General features: G+C 41.7%; 10 protein-coding genes across 10 annotated transcripts; 4 read left to right on the forward strand and 6 right to left on the reverse strand.

Moving 5' to 3' along the window:
* Positions 1 to 239: 239 nt before the first annotated feature.
* PAS_c121_0009 (Hypothetical protein) lies at positions 240 to 2,645 on the forward strand (the record flags this gene model as incomplete). Its single annotated transcript, XM_002490757.1, has 1 exon — positions 240 to 2,645. The coding sequence occupies one exon, from the start codon at positions 240 to 242 to the stop codon at positions 2,643 to 2,645; it is 2,406 nt and encodes an 801-aa protein (XP_002490802.1).
* Positions 2,646 to 2,708: 63 nt separating this feature from the next.
* PAS_c121_0010 (Hypothetical protein) lies at positions 2,709 to 3,770 on the reverse strand (the record flags this gene model as incomplete). The annotated part of the gene is made up of 1 exon (XM_002490758.1): positions 2,709 to 3,770. One exon carries the CDS (start codon positions 3,768 to 3,770, stop codon positions 2,709 to 2,711), a length of 1,062 nt encoding a protein of 353 aa, XP_002490803.1.
* A 204-nt stretch (positions 3,771 to 3,974) lies between these two features.
* PAS_c121_0011 (Hypothetical protein) lies at positions 3,975 to 4,493 on the reverse strand (the record flags this gene model as incomplete). Its single annotated transcript, XM_002490759.1, has 1 exon — positions 3,975 to 4,493. One exon carries the CDS (start codon positions 4,491 to 4,493, stop codon positions 3,975 to 3,977), a length of 519 nt encoding a protein of 172 aa, XP_002490804.1.
* Positions 4,494 to 4,608: 115 nt separating this feature from the next.
* Positions 4,609 to 5,349, reverse strand: PAS_c121_0012 (Hypothetical protein; the record flags this gene model as incomplete). The annotated part of the gene is made up of 1 exon (XM_002490760.1): positions 4,609 to 5,349. The coding sequence occupies one exon, from the start codon at positions 5,347 to 5,349 to the stop codon at positions 4,609 to 4,611; it is 741 nt and encodes a 246-aa protein (XP_002490805.1).
* A 218-nt stretch (positions 5,350 to 5,567) lies between these two features.
* On the forward strand, positions 5,568 to 6,305 carry PAS_c121_0019 (Hypothetical protein; the record flags this gene model as incomplete). Its single annotated transcript, XM_002490761.1, has 1 exon — positions 5,568 to 6,305. One exon carries the CDS (start codon positions 5,568 to 5,570, stop codon positions 6,303 to 6,305), a length of 738 nt encoding a protein of 245 aa, XP_002490806.1.
* An 11-nt stretch (positions 6,306 to 6,316) lies between these two features.
* PAS_c121_0013 (Hypothetical protein) lies at positions 6,317 to 7,219 on the reverse strand (the record flags this gene model as incomplete). The annotated part of the gene is made up of 1 exon (XM_002490762.1): positions 6,317 to 7,219. One exon carries the CDS (start codon positions 7,217 to 7,219, stop codon positions 6,317 to 6,319), a length of 903 nt encoding a protein of 300 aa, XP_002490807.1.
* A 472-nt stretch (positions 7,220 to 7,691) lies between these two features.
* PAS_c121_0014 (mitochondrial 54S ribosomal protein YmL28) lies at positions 7,692 to 8,177 on the forward strand (the record flags this gene model as incomplete). Its single annotated transcript, XM_002490763.1, has 1 exon — positions 7,692 to 8,177. The coding sequence occupies one exon, from the start codon at positions 7,692 to 7,694 to the stop codon at positions 8,175 to 8,177; it is 486 nt and encodes a 161-aa protein (XP_002490808.1).
* Positions 8,178 to 8,454: 277 nt separating this feature from the next.
* On the reverse strand, positions 8,455 to 11,679 carry PAS_c121_0015 (Hypothetical protein; the record flags this gene model as incomplete). Its single annotated transcript, XM_002490764.1, has 1 exon — positions 8,455 to 11,679. The coding sequence occupies one exon, from the start codon at positions 11,677 to 11,679 to the stop codon at positions 8,455 to 8,457; it is 3,225 nt and encodes a 1,074-aa protein (XP_002490809.1).
* A 175-nt stretch (positions 11,680 to 11,854) lies between these two features.
* On the reverse strand, positions 11,855 to 12,282 carry PAS_c121_0016 (Hypothetical protein; the record flags this gene model as incomplete). The annotated part of the gene is made up of 2 exons (XM_002490765.1): positions 11,855 to 11,925; positions 12,054 to 12,282. 2 exons carry the CDS (start codon positions 12,280 to 12,282, stop codon positions 11,855 to 11,857), a joined length of 300 nt encoding a protein of 99 aa, XP_002490810.1.
* A 539-nt stretch (positions 12,283 to 12,821) lies between these two features.
* PAS_c121_0017 (Hypothetical protein) lies at positions 12,822 to 13,329 on the forward strand (the record flags this gene model as incomplete). Its single annotated transcript, XM_002490766.1, has 2 exons — positions 12,822 to 13,160; positions 13,294 to 13,329. 2 exons carry the CDS (start codon positions 12,822 to 12,824, stop codon positions 13,327 to 13,329), a joined length of 375 nt encoding a protein of 124 aa, XP_002490811.1.
* Between the last annotated feature and the right edge of the window lie 1,317 nt (positions 13,330 to 14,646).

Raw genomic sequence — 14,646 nt, forward strand, 5'->3', positions numbered from 1 at the left:
TCTTACAAGATTTCTAATTCAGCTCAGTGACTTGCAAAGGGTGGAAAGAAAACAATTGAGACGATGTGTTGTTTATTTACCAATTTACCAGTATGGAGAAATCGCAAGTCGCGAACGAGAGCTAAGCTAAGCTCATCGGGATCTGTCGTTCCTTGGTAAGGCAACCTCGATCGTAATCCCGATCTCATCTCTTAATCTCTTGACCCTAACAAGTCACTGTTGCACCTTCAAAATACAAGATGCACTCGTCGCCCAAAAGAACAACTAGTAACCACGATAGCTTCTCGCCTAATTCGGGTGGGTTGTCCTATGAGGGAAGCAACAAGCCCCTATATATAAGCGATGACGAGATTGATCAAGATTTAGGTGAAAAAGAGTCATCGCCACCAATCGATAATGATAATGAAAGCATGGCGTCCTCCACAGCCCATTTTTCATATCTGGAGGAAAAGATGATGCAGGAACATGACCACAAATTGAGAGCTTTGCAATCATTAGGCAATTCTTCCAAAGTTGAAAAGGATACTGCGGGTATCAACGACAGACATAGAAGGAGCAGTGTTGCCGAATTTGTGATCCCTCCTCCACCTTTTGCACCACTTCAGGAGGGCGGACAAAGTCCAACAGAATCCAAGTATAGCTATGACCCGACCACTAACTCTCTTTCGCCATCTGCAGTTACTGATGGAATGAGGAAAATTGCCTTGAACAAACCGCATTTTAAATTAGGGCGCATTTTAGAAGATGATCATAACGCTACAGATGAGGCACCTTCGGAAGAGCTCATTCAAATTTATCGCAATATCAAGACTTGTGTGGAACTAAGAAAAAAGTACCAGGATTCGTCGCTCCAGAACTTTTCTGATAACCCCAAGAATCACCCTTCTTGGAAAATATACCCTCCACCTCCAGGACCTAAATGGACCACACAGCAATCTGATCCTAAAACATTCAAGAAATGTGCCTCTGAAGATGATCTGAATGATGCCCTAAAATTCAAGTTTGAGGAGTGTACTATCCCAGGGGAAGATACTTATGTTGACTTTGTCTTGGACAGTGAGGATGTTTTCCAGATAGTCGATTCAATCAGTGGAGAAAAACTTTCCAATATTCCAACTATAAAGGAATATTATATGGACTTGGATGCTATAACTGCCATGGCATCAGATGGGCCGGCGAAATCATTTGCATTCAAGCGTTTGCAATATTTGGAAGCCAAATGGAATTTGTATTCGCTTTTGAACGAATACCAAGAAACTGCAGAATCTAAAAAGAATCCACATAGAGATTTTTATAACGTTAGAAAGGTTGACACTCACGTTCATCATTCTGCATGTATGAATCAAAAGCACTTGCTTCGATTCATCAAACACAAGATTAGACACCATCCAAAAGAGAAGGTCATCTACAGAGATGGAAGAGTTCTTACATTAGAGGAAGTATTTCAGTCTTTGAATTTGACCGCCTACGACCTATCAATTGATACCCTAGATATGCATGCTCATAAGGATACCTTCCACAGATTTGATAAGTTCAATTTAAAGTACAACCCGATTGGAGAATCTCGTCTACGTGAGATATTTCTCAAGACTGATAATTATATCAAAGGAAAATACTTGGCGGACATAACCAGGGAAGTGTTTGATGACGTTGAAGATTCTAAGTATCAAATGATGGAATATCGAATTAGTATTTATGGTAGATCAATTGACGAATGGGACAAATTAGCTGCATGGGTAATTGATAATAAGCTCATCAGTCACAATGTTAGATGGTTAATTCAAGTTCCAAGATTGTACGATATCTACAAGAAAAGCAATGCTATCACAACTTTCCAAGATATAACACACAACTTGTTCTATCCATTATTTGAAGTCACGAAGAACCCTCAAACTCATCCTAAATTGCATGTGTTCTTGGAACGAGTGATTGGTTTTGATTCTGTCGATGACGAATCCAAGGCGGATAGAAGATTTCACAAAAAGTACCCCACTCCAAGATACTGGAATACGCCGAATAATCCTCCGTATTCTTACTACCTGTATTATCTATATGCAAATACTGCTTGTCTAAATCATTGGAGAAACAAAAGAGGATTTAGTACTTTTGTGCTGCGACCACACTGTGGTGAAGCTGGGGATCCAGAGCATCTTATCAGCACATTCTTAACTTCGGAGGGTATTTCTCATGGGATCATGTTGAGAAAGGTACCGTTTGTCCAATATTTGTTCTACTTAACTCAAATTCCATTGGCCATGTCTCCACTGTCAAATAATGCTCTATTTTTAAACTACGATAAGAACCCATTCTACACATACTTCAAACGAGGTTTGAATGTGACTCTATCTACAGATGATCCCTTGCAATTCTCATACACCAGGGAACCACTGATTGAGGAGTACTCTGTGGCAGCTCAAATCTACAAATTATCGAATGTGGATATGTGTGAACTGGCAAGAAATTCTGTTTTGATGTCTGGATTCGAATACCAGCTTAAAAGACATTGGCTAGGAAAAAATTTCACCGAGAATGGTGTTGGAGGTAACGATATTGAAAAGACCAATGTTCCTGACATTAGAATTGCTTACAGGGAGGACACATTGAACGTCGAAAGGGCATTAGTAGATACATATTCGAAATCTTGAAAAGGATTACTATTCCGAGGAATAGAAATGTTTAAAAAATTCATTATTATTCATTAGTCATAGCTATTCAATTACAAATAGGTCACCCTCGTCGTTGTGGATACGTTTGATGAGCTTTTCCTTGAATCGACAGCAGATCAATCTGTCTTCTGATTCAATTATCCGACTAGTGTCTTGATCTTGGGGCCTGTATGAATGAATTTGGGGTAGCACCCACTGGTAGTATTTGTTCCCGAAAATGGCTTTCATATTTTCCTTCCATCCATGATCGTAAATTTTGTCACTGTGATAGTATGGAAAGACTACTCTAGCACCCCGCAGCGTGGGATGTTTAACACTAACGTAACCCGCAACTTGACCACCAATGACAGCTTGAGTTGGTTGCTTATTGCAGAGTGCTGACCATAAGTCATTGTTAGGAAGACGCTCTCTTTGTGGTCGTCTATTTTTCAGGTCATCTATAGTGGCCCTGTTGGAAGCAATCAGGTTTAGGTGGGATATGAGTAGGCCTAATAACATGACAATCCAAAATGCAGTACAAATGTACATAACAATGAAATTTGGATTGAGAACAGTCTGTCCCGTGGCGGTTCTATAGGTTCGCAAAGATGGGGCGTAAATGGTAAATGTTATAAGAACGTAAATGAACATAATGAAGAGGTAAGTCATGAAAAGCATGAAGTTTTTGTAGTTGTTTTTCCCAATGACTACACCCACCCATAAGCAATAATGGTCAAATACTGGCACACAGCGTTCCATCTTACTGCTGTGGTGGCTTCTATCGTATTTAACAGTGTGACAAGTTGAGCAATACTCGGGTAATCCATTGCCATTACAGATGAAAAAATCTGGGGGCCGCAAGAAACCTTCTTTAGAGCCTTCCCCCAGGTTGTACAGAGGAATCGCTTTCAAACTCCCAGGTCCCAAGCATACCAATAGGAACCATGTAAACAGAATCAGGCAATAGAGGATGTTGAATATCACAATGAAGACAATAGCAACAGCAGTTTGTGAGCGGCTTCTAATAAGTCCAATGTAGCAGAACCGATACGCATAAATGTATTCAAGGTACCCAAGCCCTAGTAAAACCAATATTGGGATAATCCATGACAAATTTGGTCTCATGGATAGTCCGGGACAGTCGGAATGGTAATATCAGAAGACCAACTACCAGGCCTCGAAAGGAATAACCAGATATCGAATTGTCTAGTGCAAGAAGAGGACACCAAAATTGACTTTGAGCTCTATATAAGACTAATATTAGTGTGATTTTGTATCATATAGTACAGTCTATCTGAAGGGTTACCAAAATCTCTTCAACCCCTCAATCTACCTTAATTGGATTGACCCACTGATCAACGTAGACAAGTCCAAATCGTCCCGCAAACCATTCAGCTTAAAGATTTTCTTGACCAGTGCTGTACTACAGTGGAGTCCAATCGGTTCTTCGGTTCTTTCTCCTTCAACCACGGAATCAAGATTGCCGATCTCTGGTTCTGTTTCCCCATCGCCAGAAATACGCACAACGATGATGTTACTACACTCATCAGCAATACCAAACTTCTTGAAGGCATCCATTATGTTTTTAAACGGGGAAAGGTTGAATATCAACTCAGAATGTAAGGTTTTTGCCTTCATAGTCTTGTTTTTGTGGTTGATCAGTGTCCTATAGATGGCACTGTTTAGATGCGTCTCTGAGGCGACAGTTTCAGCATTTATGAAGGCATAATTAAACTGCAAATTTCCCTTTATCAGTTCCTCTCTTATTGTCCTAGCGTTCTTGACATTCTGGTATTGGGCTATCAAAATTTTTGTTTCTGGAAACTGTGGTAGAACTAGTGTTGTCATTCTATGGGGAGGTTGACGTAGTGAGGTACTAAGAAAAAAAAAACCTTCATCTCATCGCCTCATCGCTCTCCTACTCATTGACTTAATGCTAGCTTAAAATAAATGTCTATGTCGTCTATCTAGTAAAAGCGAGTATATCCTCCAGCTCTGCTCCATCCTGCTCCTTTTCAAGACTCTTGACAACTTTGGCAGGGACTCCAGCAACAACAGTGTACGGAGGAACATCTTTTGACACAACTGCCCCAGCTGCAACAATACTCCCTTTTCCAACGGTGACACCAGGCAGTACCACGCAGTTACTGCTAAGCCATACGTTGTCCTCAATTGTAATAGGGAGTGCGTATTCGACGAGCGATTTTCTAAGGGTCGGGTCTAATGGATGTGTAGCAGTAATGATGGAAACATTCGGACCACACATGACGCCGTTTCCAATCTTAACAATACTACAATCCAAGATAGTCAAATTGAAGTTGGCAAAGAAATTGTCCCCAATGTAGGTGTTGAATCCATAATCAAAGAAAAATGGGTACTCAAAACAAGAGTTAGACCCAAGGTGGCCAACAACATCTCTCATAAATTTCGAACGAGCATCATTGTATGATTGGGCATCCTTGTGGTCTTTGGCCTTGATTTCACCGTACTCTACAGTTTTGTCATTGGCTAAAAACCTCTTGAAGAGCAGATCAGGCTCGGCAGAATCATACAACATACCACTGATACCTCTCTCCCACTCCTCGTTTCCTTTTGGCACTCCTCGAAGCGTCTCATTAGCCCAGTTGATCAGCTCTTGGTCCTTTTGGTTCTTAGCCTTGCAATTCTTGCACAGCTCAATGATATGATCTGGCAGCGGCCCCATATTCAATGTTACAGAAAAAGAGATGTGCCAAATATCATCTATTTATGGCTACAATTGGGAGGGCTTAACTAACGCGAACCTTGATGCTGGCCGGTTGTTCCCCCTAGGAACTGTTTCTGGAGGATTTTCCTCGCACACTCGATTCCTTCGCCCTTCATTTTTCTCTTATCCATCTCATATCCATGTTGTATAACCAGTATTCGTAGTTTGTGCGTACGATGAACCAAGATGCCAATGCTATAGTCCTTAAAATACTTCCGTACTCCACTGATCCTCCCCAGCAGAGTGTTGAGGACACGGAACTACTAATTGAGCCGGCTTATTCAAAGATCATTTCACCAAGAAGGTTGTATAAAGATAAAGCCGAACCAGAGGCCAATTTTCACTCAAGAGATTATCTCTCCAAGTCACAAATTCAGCACAGACTAATTGACATAAGCTCTCAATGGGATAGCTCTGACAGAGGGGTGGCACACAAGAAAAGTGAGACTAATGATGATTTAAAACGCAGTACAAATCCGTTCAATTGGTCAAATAAGGTCTCAGAACCAATGATAAAAGAGTCTCCGAAGGTTGTTGAATTGTCAGTCCAGCAGAAGCTCAAGCAAAGATATAGCAATAAGGGCAAGCAACTTAGAAACCAAAGACTACAACTAGAAAGAAAACGTTATTTGGCAGCTAAGCATGAGTTATCAAAAACAGAGCCGGTCTCTACAATCTCTAGGCCTAGCACGCCTGAAAACACTGTGCATACGGAAAGAAAATGGGGAGTCTTCGATACCTTCACCAATTTATTTCGAAAACCAAACAATTCATCAAGGGAGAATTATGACGTTGGCGTGGATGCAGATACGCCGCAAGGAGGTAAATCAGAATTGCTTTCGCCTGATGTCTCTGCTATTAGATCCATGTCACCTTCAATTTCCTTAAATAATTATCAACGTATAGATTCGTAGCATAAAATTTTCTATCGTCTTGAATACCCAGAGTAGGTAACGTTAGCAGCGCCAGGGTAAGCACTGGAAGTCACTCTTGCACCAGGGTGCCTTACTGGAGGAGGGGGGAATTCATGTGGTGAGACAGGGGCTTGTGGCTGGAAACCTTGAGGGGGGTAGCCTTGTGGAACACTTTGAGGCCTTTGCCAGTTTGTAGGAGGTGGAGCTTGCGGTCGTACATTGGGAGGAGGTGCAGCTGGTCTTTGATAGTTTGGTCTGTTTGGAACGGGAGGGACATTGTCTGATGGGGGCTGGCTGGACGGCCGATTGTATCTTCTTTCGGGCAATGGAGGAGTATCCTGATCTCCACCAGTAGCTGAAAAAGGGACAGTGAAAATTTCATGACGTAATCCTGGATCAGCTTCAGTGTATGGAGGTGGGGGTTCGTTTGGGTGTTCCAAATCAAGCTCAGGGACAAGTTCATTTCCTGTCACTTCCTGAGGAGACGCTACGGGAGTGTACGCTGGAGATGGAGGCCTCAGGTCGTTAGACTCTGGTAAATCTAAATGCGTCGACTGCAGGGCTTCTATAGGTCGGGGACTTGGAATTGGTACAGCTGGTCTTGCAGCCGTTAGTGGGGGCGTTCTTGGTGGCAATGGGGGTGTTAGCTCTTGCTGAATATCACCATTATTGGCTGTGTTTGTAGCAGAGACTGGTGAAATTGCTATCTGAGGTACTGAAGATCCAGTATGAGTTGTTGTAGGCGGTAAACTGGAATGGGAATTGGAGTTGGAGTTGAGGCTAGAGTTGGAATTGATAGTAGAATTTTCCAAAATTGTTATGATGTCAGTAGGCCCTTGCGGTCTATTCTGTTGAGGTGCGTTTCCTGAAAGCTCCTCTTGCACATCTTGGGCAAAAGGATTGTTAGAGTCCATTATGATCAAAAGATATGGGGTCCGCAAGTATTCTTAAGCTCACTACAAACTTGTAGTCGCGAACACTCAAGGGGCGATGCGATGATGAAGCAACATGGCCAACCAAAGGCTGGTTATCTTGTAGAGTCGTTATTAGCAGAGACTACACACATAGTCAGATAGTGTTTTCTTGGTAGCCTTTAGAGTACAACTTTTGGGAACTGCCAGTTGGGGTTTTTGTTTACTCGTAGCGGGGTGAATGCATAAGACATGCTGAGCCTGATCTGGAACAACACATCTATTGACTCAACACTCACTCGTCTAATCAAGGAATTTGGTTCGGCTCTATACCCTAGACCCCACCTTGAAACGTATGATGTCTTCTCCTTTCTTAACTTACCTTTCACCTCTTGCCTTTCAAGCTCTCTGTCTACCCGCGAACTGATCCATAAAATGTAGTCAACTTTTCACTTGGACAATTTATCCAGCACCTATGTTCAAAACTTACAGTTCTGCTCTGCCTCAGAGTCTTTCAAGGGGACTTGTTGGTGCGACAAGACAAACTCCCACTCCGTTTATCCAGTTTGTCAGAGGGAAGAGAACGAAAAAATATGATTTATCACCAGCAGCCCAGAAACTCATTACCCAATTGTCTGTTCTTTCAGCTTCTAGAAAACAACCAAAAATGTTGAAGCTTTGTCCTGAAGATTTTGTCAAGCATAACACGGTGCAAGAAGCCTACAAACTGATTACTCGTAAAAGGAAGAAGGCCGAAAACGAAAAACTAAAGCAACAGTATGAATCCATGAAACTTGCATGTGAGGACCTTTCCAAAGTTAGTCCCGAGCTGTTCGAAGCTGCCAATAAGAGAGAAGTTTCCAAGAGATTCAGTTTGGAATTGCGAGTTCCTACGAACTACCCACCCAACGTACCATGGTACTACGACTACACCCCAGAATCTCCCGAAGACAAGAAGTAAACTAGACAGAGTATTTGTAAATAGAGTCATAAGAAGTTTTAATAATGTTGTCGCCAAAGACAACCAGTGTAGTTGTTTGCTTGAAACAATATATGGCATAACCGTTATGCAAGACAAATAGAGAGTAGTTGTCAAAGTACCATTCGCCAATCGAAGCTCCTGTTCTACAACATCTGAATGCTAAGGGCATTAACTATGAACAGTTCTATCTAAGCCTCCAGTAATTTGTTCTATGAGACTCTATAAACAATTATATACTAACAATTATTAACCCTCATCACATATCTATGTCATCTTGGAAGGTTAGAATATCATTCAATCGTAACCCGTTGACATCATCGATTATATCGTACGGCGTCTTATTGTTCTCAGATGCCACCAAAATTAATCCACGAGATCGTATATCTTCAATAAGACGAGGACACACCTTCAACAATTGATTTGAAACTATTATACCCAGCAAATTGTTAGAAGTAGCGAAAAAGACGGCCTGTTTAATGGACTTTGAGATGCAGTGCTGATTGACAAGCTCGTCGGTATAAGAGTTAGACTCCTTCTTGTTGATACTGTCAATATTGTCCAACTTGATATTAGATCTATCTTTAGTCAGAGTGCGTTCAAAGTCTTCCAAGATTGGAAACCCGTTAGCACTAACGTATTTGAATGTTTTTTCCTCATCGTCAAACACCACACCACTCATGTTGAAAAGGACCGGATAATTGGGTTGCTTCCAATTCAAAATAGTGCAAATGCTGGGGTTACTCGAAGAAAATATCATCGATCTAGTTTTCTGATCATGCTGAATAGTTTGACGAGAGCTTCTAACGTGATCAAAAACAGTAGTCAATATTGTGTCAGTGTAATAGTTGATTTCATTGGTCTTCAAAATCAGTTCATTCCCTTTAACGTTCAATCGGGCGAGAGGAAGATCGGCAAAAGTCAACTCATATAGTGTGGGATAGAAGATCTCTAAATCGATGGATAAGTTGATAGGGAGATTCTCTAGCAGCACTTGCAGAGGAATACATTTGAGCTGATCCAATAAAATTTCCAATTGCTTGAAATCTTTCACATTTGCAGTCCGCTCTGGTATATCATGATTATGTAGCAGCATCACCTTTAGTTGACTATAAGTAAAGTTGCTTATTGGCACACGGAGATTTGGGGCCAGTTCCAAATACCACTCAGGGGCAACCAAAGGAATTCCGTCATGCGACAAAAACACTTTGACCCTATAATATTGACCAGATAATGATGAAGCTGTGACAAACGAAAAGTATGTTGATTTTACCAGTTGTTGCGAACTTTGGTTATTAGTGGACTTCCAATACGTTTCGTAAATTGAGATTTCCAACGGTTTACCACTGTATGGAAAAATAACTTGGTAGCTAAACTGCAGTTGGCCAATATTTCTTAGTCTTACGTCGAATAACGGCAAGGAGATATAAACATCTGTTTCCTTGTTATAACGAGATAACAGTAACGAAGCAGACAAGGTCGACTTAGCTATTAGTCTGGTTCCGAATGTTGGGTAAAGTTCAAAGTCAATCATTATATCGTCAAGGGAATCCACTTGTAAGGCAATTGTGTTCTCTTTACTCGAGATGGGTAAAATCAAGTTCCTAGGAATAAGGTCATCCTTGTTGAAACTTACTGTTAGCCTTCCTGGAACGGATGTTAGAAAGGTGTCAGGGTTAATCTTGAGTGAGTCTCTAGCTGTGAAAAAGTTGAACTTCAAAAAAATCTTTTTTTCCAAGAAATTGTGACCATATTTTCGGAGGGGTATAATAGGCGGCGGTAGAGACAAATCAGGAATTAGATCTGTGACTGAGCTGGGCACTGAAGAAATGGAAAGAACACTGGGAGTTAGGTGTGGCTTCTCAGGACCTTGAGATTTCGAAGGTGTCAATTTCTTATCTGGTTCGTCTTTCAAGTATTTTAATAAAACGTTCATCACGTAAACATTACCTTCTAGGACTGCATAATAAAGGGGATCTAAATTGTCGTCATCTCGAAGCTTGAAATCAGCACCGTTTGCAATTAACAGTTCAACTGTTTGGGGATTTCCCTGAATTACCGCATAAAACATGGGGGTCCATTTGTTGAGTTTATCAAGTTGGTTGACATCAGCCCCATGATCTAATAAGAGAGTGATTAAATTGTGGTTCCCCAAACTGGCCACAATATGCAAAGGTAAGAGGCCTTCTGCGTTGCACTGAAAGAAATTATTCAGTTGATTCTCCGAGTGCTTTGTAGAGCTTAATAGGATTTTGACTATCTCCTCGTCGCCTAATTGGCATGCAATGTTCAAGGGCAAGTAAACCGGTTGCACTTCGCTCTGAGTCGGAAAAGGGTTGCTTCCGTTAGCAAGCAGTAGCTGTAAAATATCAATGTGCCTGTTTATAACGGCCAATAGCAAAGCACACATGGAGTTACCATCCAACGCGTCGATGACAAGTTTTATATTAGTATATTGGAGAAGAAGTTGAAGCGTATTCAAGTTTCCAGCTTCAGCCACATAATGTAAAGGTGTTCGTCCGTTAAAATCTTTGATCACAGGTAGAGTAGATGGATCAAAGTCTGGGTTTCTAACAATCTGGTCTAATACTGGATATCTATCAACCTTGGAAATCACCAGTTGATGCAAGAAATTCCTTCCTGTCAAATCGTCAACCATGGAAAAGTTGAGGTTAGAGAAGAAGTTAATGAAATGAAGGATAATCTCATTTGAGACGTTCTCGTTTAAAGTTAATAAATAGAGAAGATTTGATAATTTGAATGAAATGTTGTCAGAATTGTTTTCGTCAAGAAAAGATTGAAAAAGTTTGGTAAGTTTTTCCAAGATGACACTAGGGTCGACTGTCTTTATCATGAAAATGAGCTGGTCAAACAAGCGGTCCGATTTGGAAGAAGGTATTGCCTTGGTGGCCTGTTTCTCATAACGTATAATAACATCTCCATCAGCCTGTGCTTCTAATTCTAATAGGTTTGTCGCCACCAAATCGCTCAGCTCAATGATCTCATTTCGGTGAAAGACAGGTTGAACATTGACAGCGATAGAGAGGTACAGTTCTTTCGTAGTAGATTTTGATCTCTTGTCCCATTTTTTCAACACCTTAGTAAATCCCGCTTCGTTCAATTCAACAAACTGTTGCAACCGGTCCAAATCAGAGGAAAATTTCTTCAACGACTCGTAAAGGCTGATGAAGTCTATGGAGCTCTTCTCAACAGAGGACTGGTTGAAAAGCTTATTCTTTTTCATCATCAAAATATCCAACTTGATGCGCAATTCACTTTGCTTTTCCAGGTAGAACTCATTAACTTTCTCCAGCTCCCTTTCGACTTTGAAAAAAAATGAACCCTTCTTATCCTGCAGGGACAGAGAATCATCCTGTATCGCTAGTTGGTTTATGAGCTTCTTCAGAGCTTTGTAGTTGATAAAATGCCCTGAGTACTCCGGCAACTCCAAGGATCTTGTTGCCAAGTATTTACCAAACTTCATAGATGATTATCAGACGGAGAAGGTAGATCACTGGGTCGGAAAGACTGAAAAGATTAGTACATAAAGGGAGAATAGGGGAACGTTGTGTGAGACATATACCACACGTGGGGAGTGCGCGCCCAGAATGAATAATTAGAGGGAAGCTACAGCGAGGATGTAGAAGGAGTCAGAGAGGTTAGTGGGGAGGAGGCCTTGGAGAGACCAAGTCCTGAGCGGTATCACCCTTGCGGAGTTGGTTGCCCGTGTCTGTGCCAACGGGGACAAAAAAAAAAAAAAAAAAAAAACGTTTGGAAAATCGAATTAAGTAACTCAGGGCTCTTAGAGCTCCGTCACGTAACCGGTTACTGTCAAATGCAAACCTTATTTCCGCTTACCTCCCGGCTCAGTGAAGAAAGAGTTACCTGCACCAACCAATACTGGATGGTTCACTACATCCTTCCAGCCATCGGTCGTTTTCCGCCATCCAGCATCGTCTAGCCGAATCGGGATCGGTAGAGGGCTGGAAGGTGCTGCGTGGTTTTTTTCAGCCAACAGGAATGCGCTCGGGTAGGATGACGTAAATCCAATTGAAGGACTTACGAGTGAACAATAAATGAACAACATAGGGTGCGAAAAAATGATTAATTTCTTTTTTCTTAGCCCATAGTAGTGTCACTCATTTCCTTTTTCATCGTAGCCAAGATTCAAAAAAGTCAACCCGACGGGGTCGAAGCTCATCACGCTCTGTGGTGGAGTGTACTGTATACTAGGGTTTTGTCCAATAGCGAGACAATATCGTCGCCACGTCTTGGTAGAGTAGCAACCTGCTGACAGAATTCACTCTGTCATTCAAAAGCTGCGTACTTTCATTCCACATCTCCACCCCGTCCCTTTGAACCTTCCCCGGAAAAGTAGTGCACTAGGCAGCCCATTTCGGTGCGATCTTATTATAACCGCGCGTCCCTCCGTTTCCGAAATTGTCCGATACGACTTATTCTCTCTGAAAAAAAAAAACCAAAGGCCACCATCATTCACATCATCTTTTCACACACTCTCTCACATATAATTCCCCACAACTGCTCTTGCGATCCGTTTTCCTCTTTAATTGACCAGCTTGTACCCCTAACACCACGCATGCACACATTTACACAATCAATCCTAGCATGACCTCCTCGTTGAATTACTCTAACGAGAACCACAGGATCAAAATAACAACCAGCAAGAAATGGGTGTTGCCTCCAAGACCTAGAGCCAGCAAGAAGAAAGTCGCAACCACAGCGCCGGAAAGTCTTCCTGCTGCAGCCTCTTCGGCTACTCCTCGCGTGAATACACCTCAGCAGGAATGCTCTCGTCGTCCACCACAACCTAACCATGACATCCTTGCCAATGCCATCAAAAATAATCCTTTAAAACAGGCCATTATCACAATCAATGAGGAAAACTACTATTTGAAGCTGAAAGTTATCAAGCTTGTAGCAGAGCTGAAGCTGATGCAATCTGAAGTTTCGACCCAGATGCCAATGGAGCAACCGGCTTTAAACCCATCCGACATACTAAATAAAGGTACTCCTAATGGCAGGAAACGACCGTGTACTTCAGAGTGCTCAATCACCAACAAAAAACCCATTCAATTAGCGGTTCAAAAAGAAGAGCAGGATAATTGCAAGATAGACGAGCTGTTGTCGTCATTTTTCATTTCCGAATCCGAATCCGGACTCTCATCCAACCAGTTGACCACTTCCAAGCTTGAAGAGTATCAGGACTCCCTGGGCAACGAAGATGAGTTGATCATTCCTGAAGATGAACATGTACGTTCACAAAAGTCATCTGACGAGTCGCTGACGCCAAACTCGTTAATATCTCTTACACATTCCAACTCTACCATCGATGATGAGCTGGATCTCAACATGGTTGTTTCCAATAGCTTGCCTTCAACCATGTCTTATGACGTCGATTCAAAATATCCAGATCTGATTTCGTTAACCAAAGCGGATGAGCCGGTTGAGTTTCTCCAAGGTATCAAACCTAGCAGCACTCTCCAAGTCCCATCCTCCTCTTCCAGCGCCGAGCCCGCGTTGATTGATGATTTTCTAGATTTCAATGTTAATTATGATAACTATGACCTGATAAACAATGATGAGAACCTCCAATTTGATCGGTTCATCAACGTTTGATTACCCAAAACACACTAMCACACGCATACATGTCTTATGTTTTTACGAGAATGCTTTTTTTTATATTATTACTTTTTTCCATATTTATTTATACACAGATTACGCATAATGCCAGCTAAATCAGTCAGTTCGAAACTGCTTCAAAAATTGTAGCCTGGAGCATATTCCTCATGGGGTCCCGTACTTAGTGTGCTCCTTTAAAATGTTTACCTTTTCCCCTCCCCGTTTCTAGCTTTCTTCCTGCAAGCATCTAATTGTTGTCAGATTTAGAATGTGGTATACCCGATCAGGACGGACTGAATTACACTCACAGCAACTGAATCTTGAAATACCACCTTGCCCTTCGTTTCTGATGGGTTTTTCTGTGAAGCTAGAGCGCTGAAATTGGATAGAGGTCTCGTTTTTTGAGTATGAGTGGATAGTTCGGGCATTCTGATGCTAATTGGTAACGAAATATCCTATGGTGATAGGTGTGTGATAAGAAAGATAACGATGGAGTGATTTCGTTTAGATCGTACTACAATTTGACACTAAATTCTGACGGAGCGCGCACCCCCTTTTCATGTAACTTCCAAATTCGTAGACGCTGTGACTGAAAGGGAAATAATCGCGTGTAGAAGTTAGACAGATCGGGAACAGAGGAGGATGGAGACTGCTCCTGTTGTCTCATCCATGAAGATTTTGGCGTTTCAGTGATCGGGTGCTAAGAGTATCCTGTAGACATTAGCTTTGTAGTTTTTGAATGTTTCACGGAACAGAAAATCAAAAAGTCTTCTCTAAACCACGAACGGTCGGTTCTCTTCTACCAAGGTCA

This window comes from Komagataella phaffii, chromosome 1 (assembly GCF_000027005.1).
Source record: "Komagataella phaffii GS115 chromosome 1, complete sequence".
NCBI lineage: Eukaryota > Fungi > Ascomycota > Pichiomycetes > Pichiales > Pichiaceae > Komagataella > Komagataella phaffii.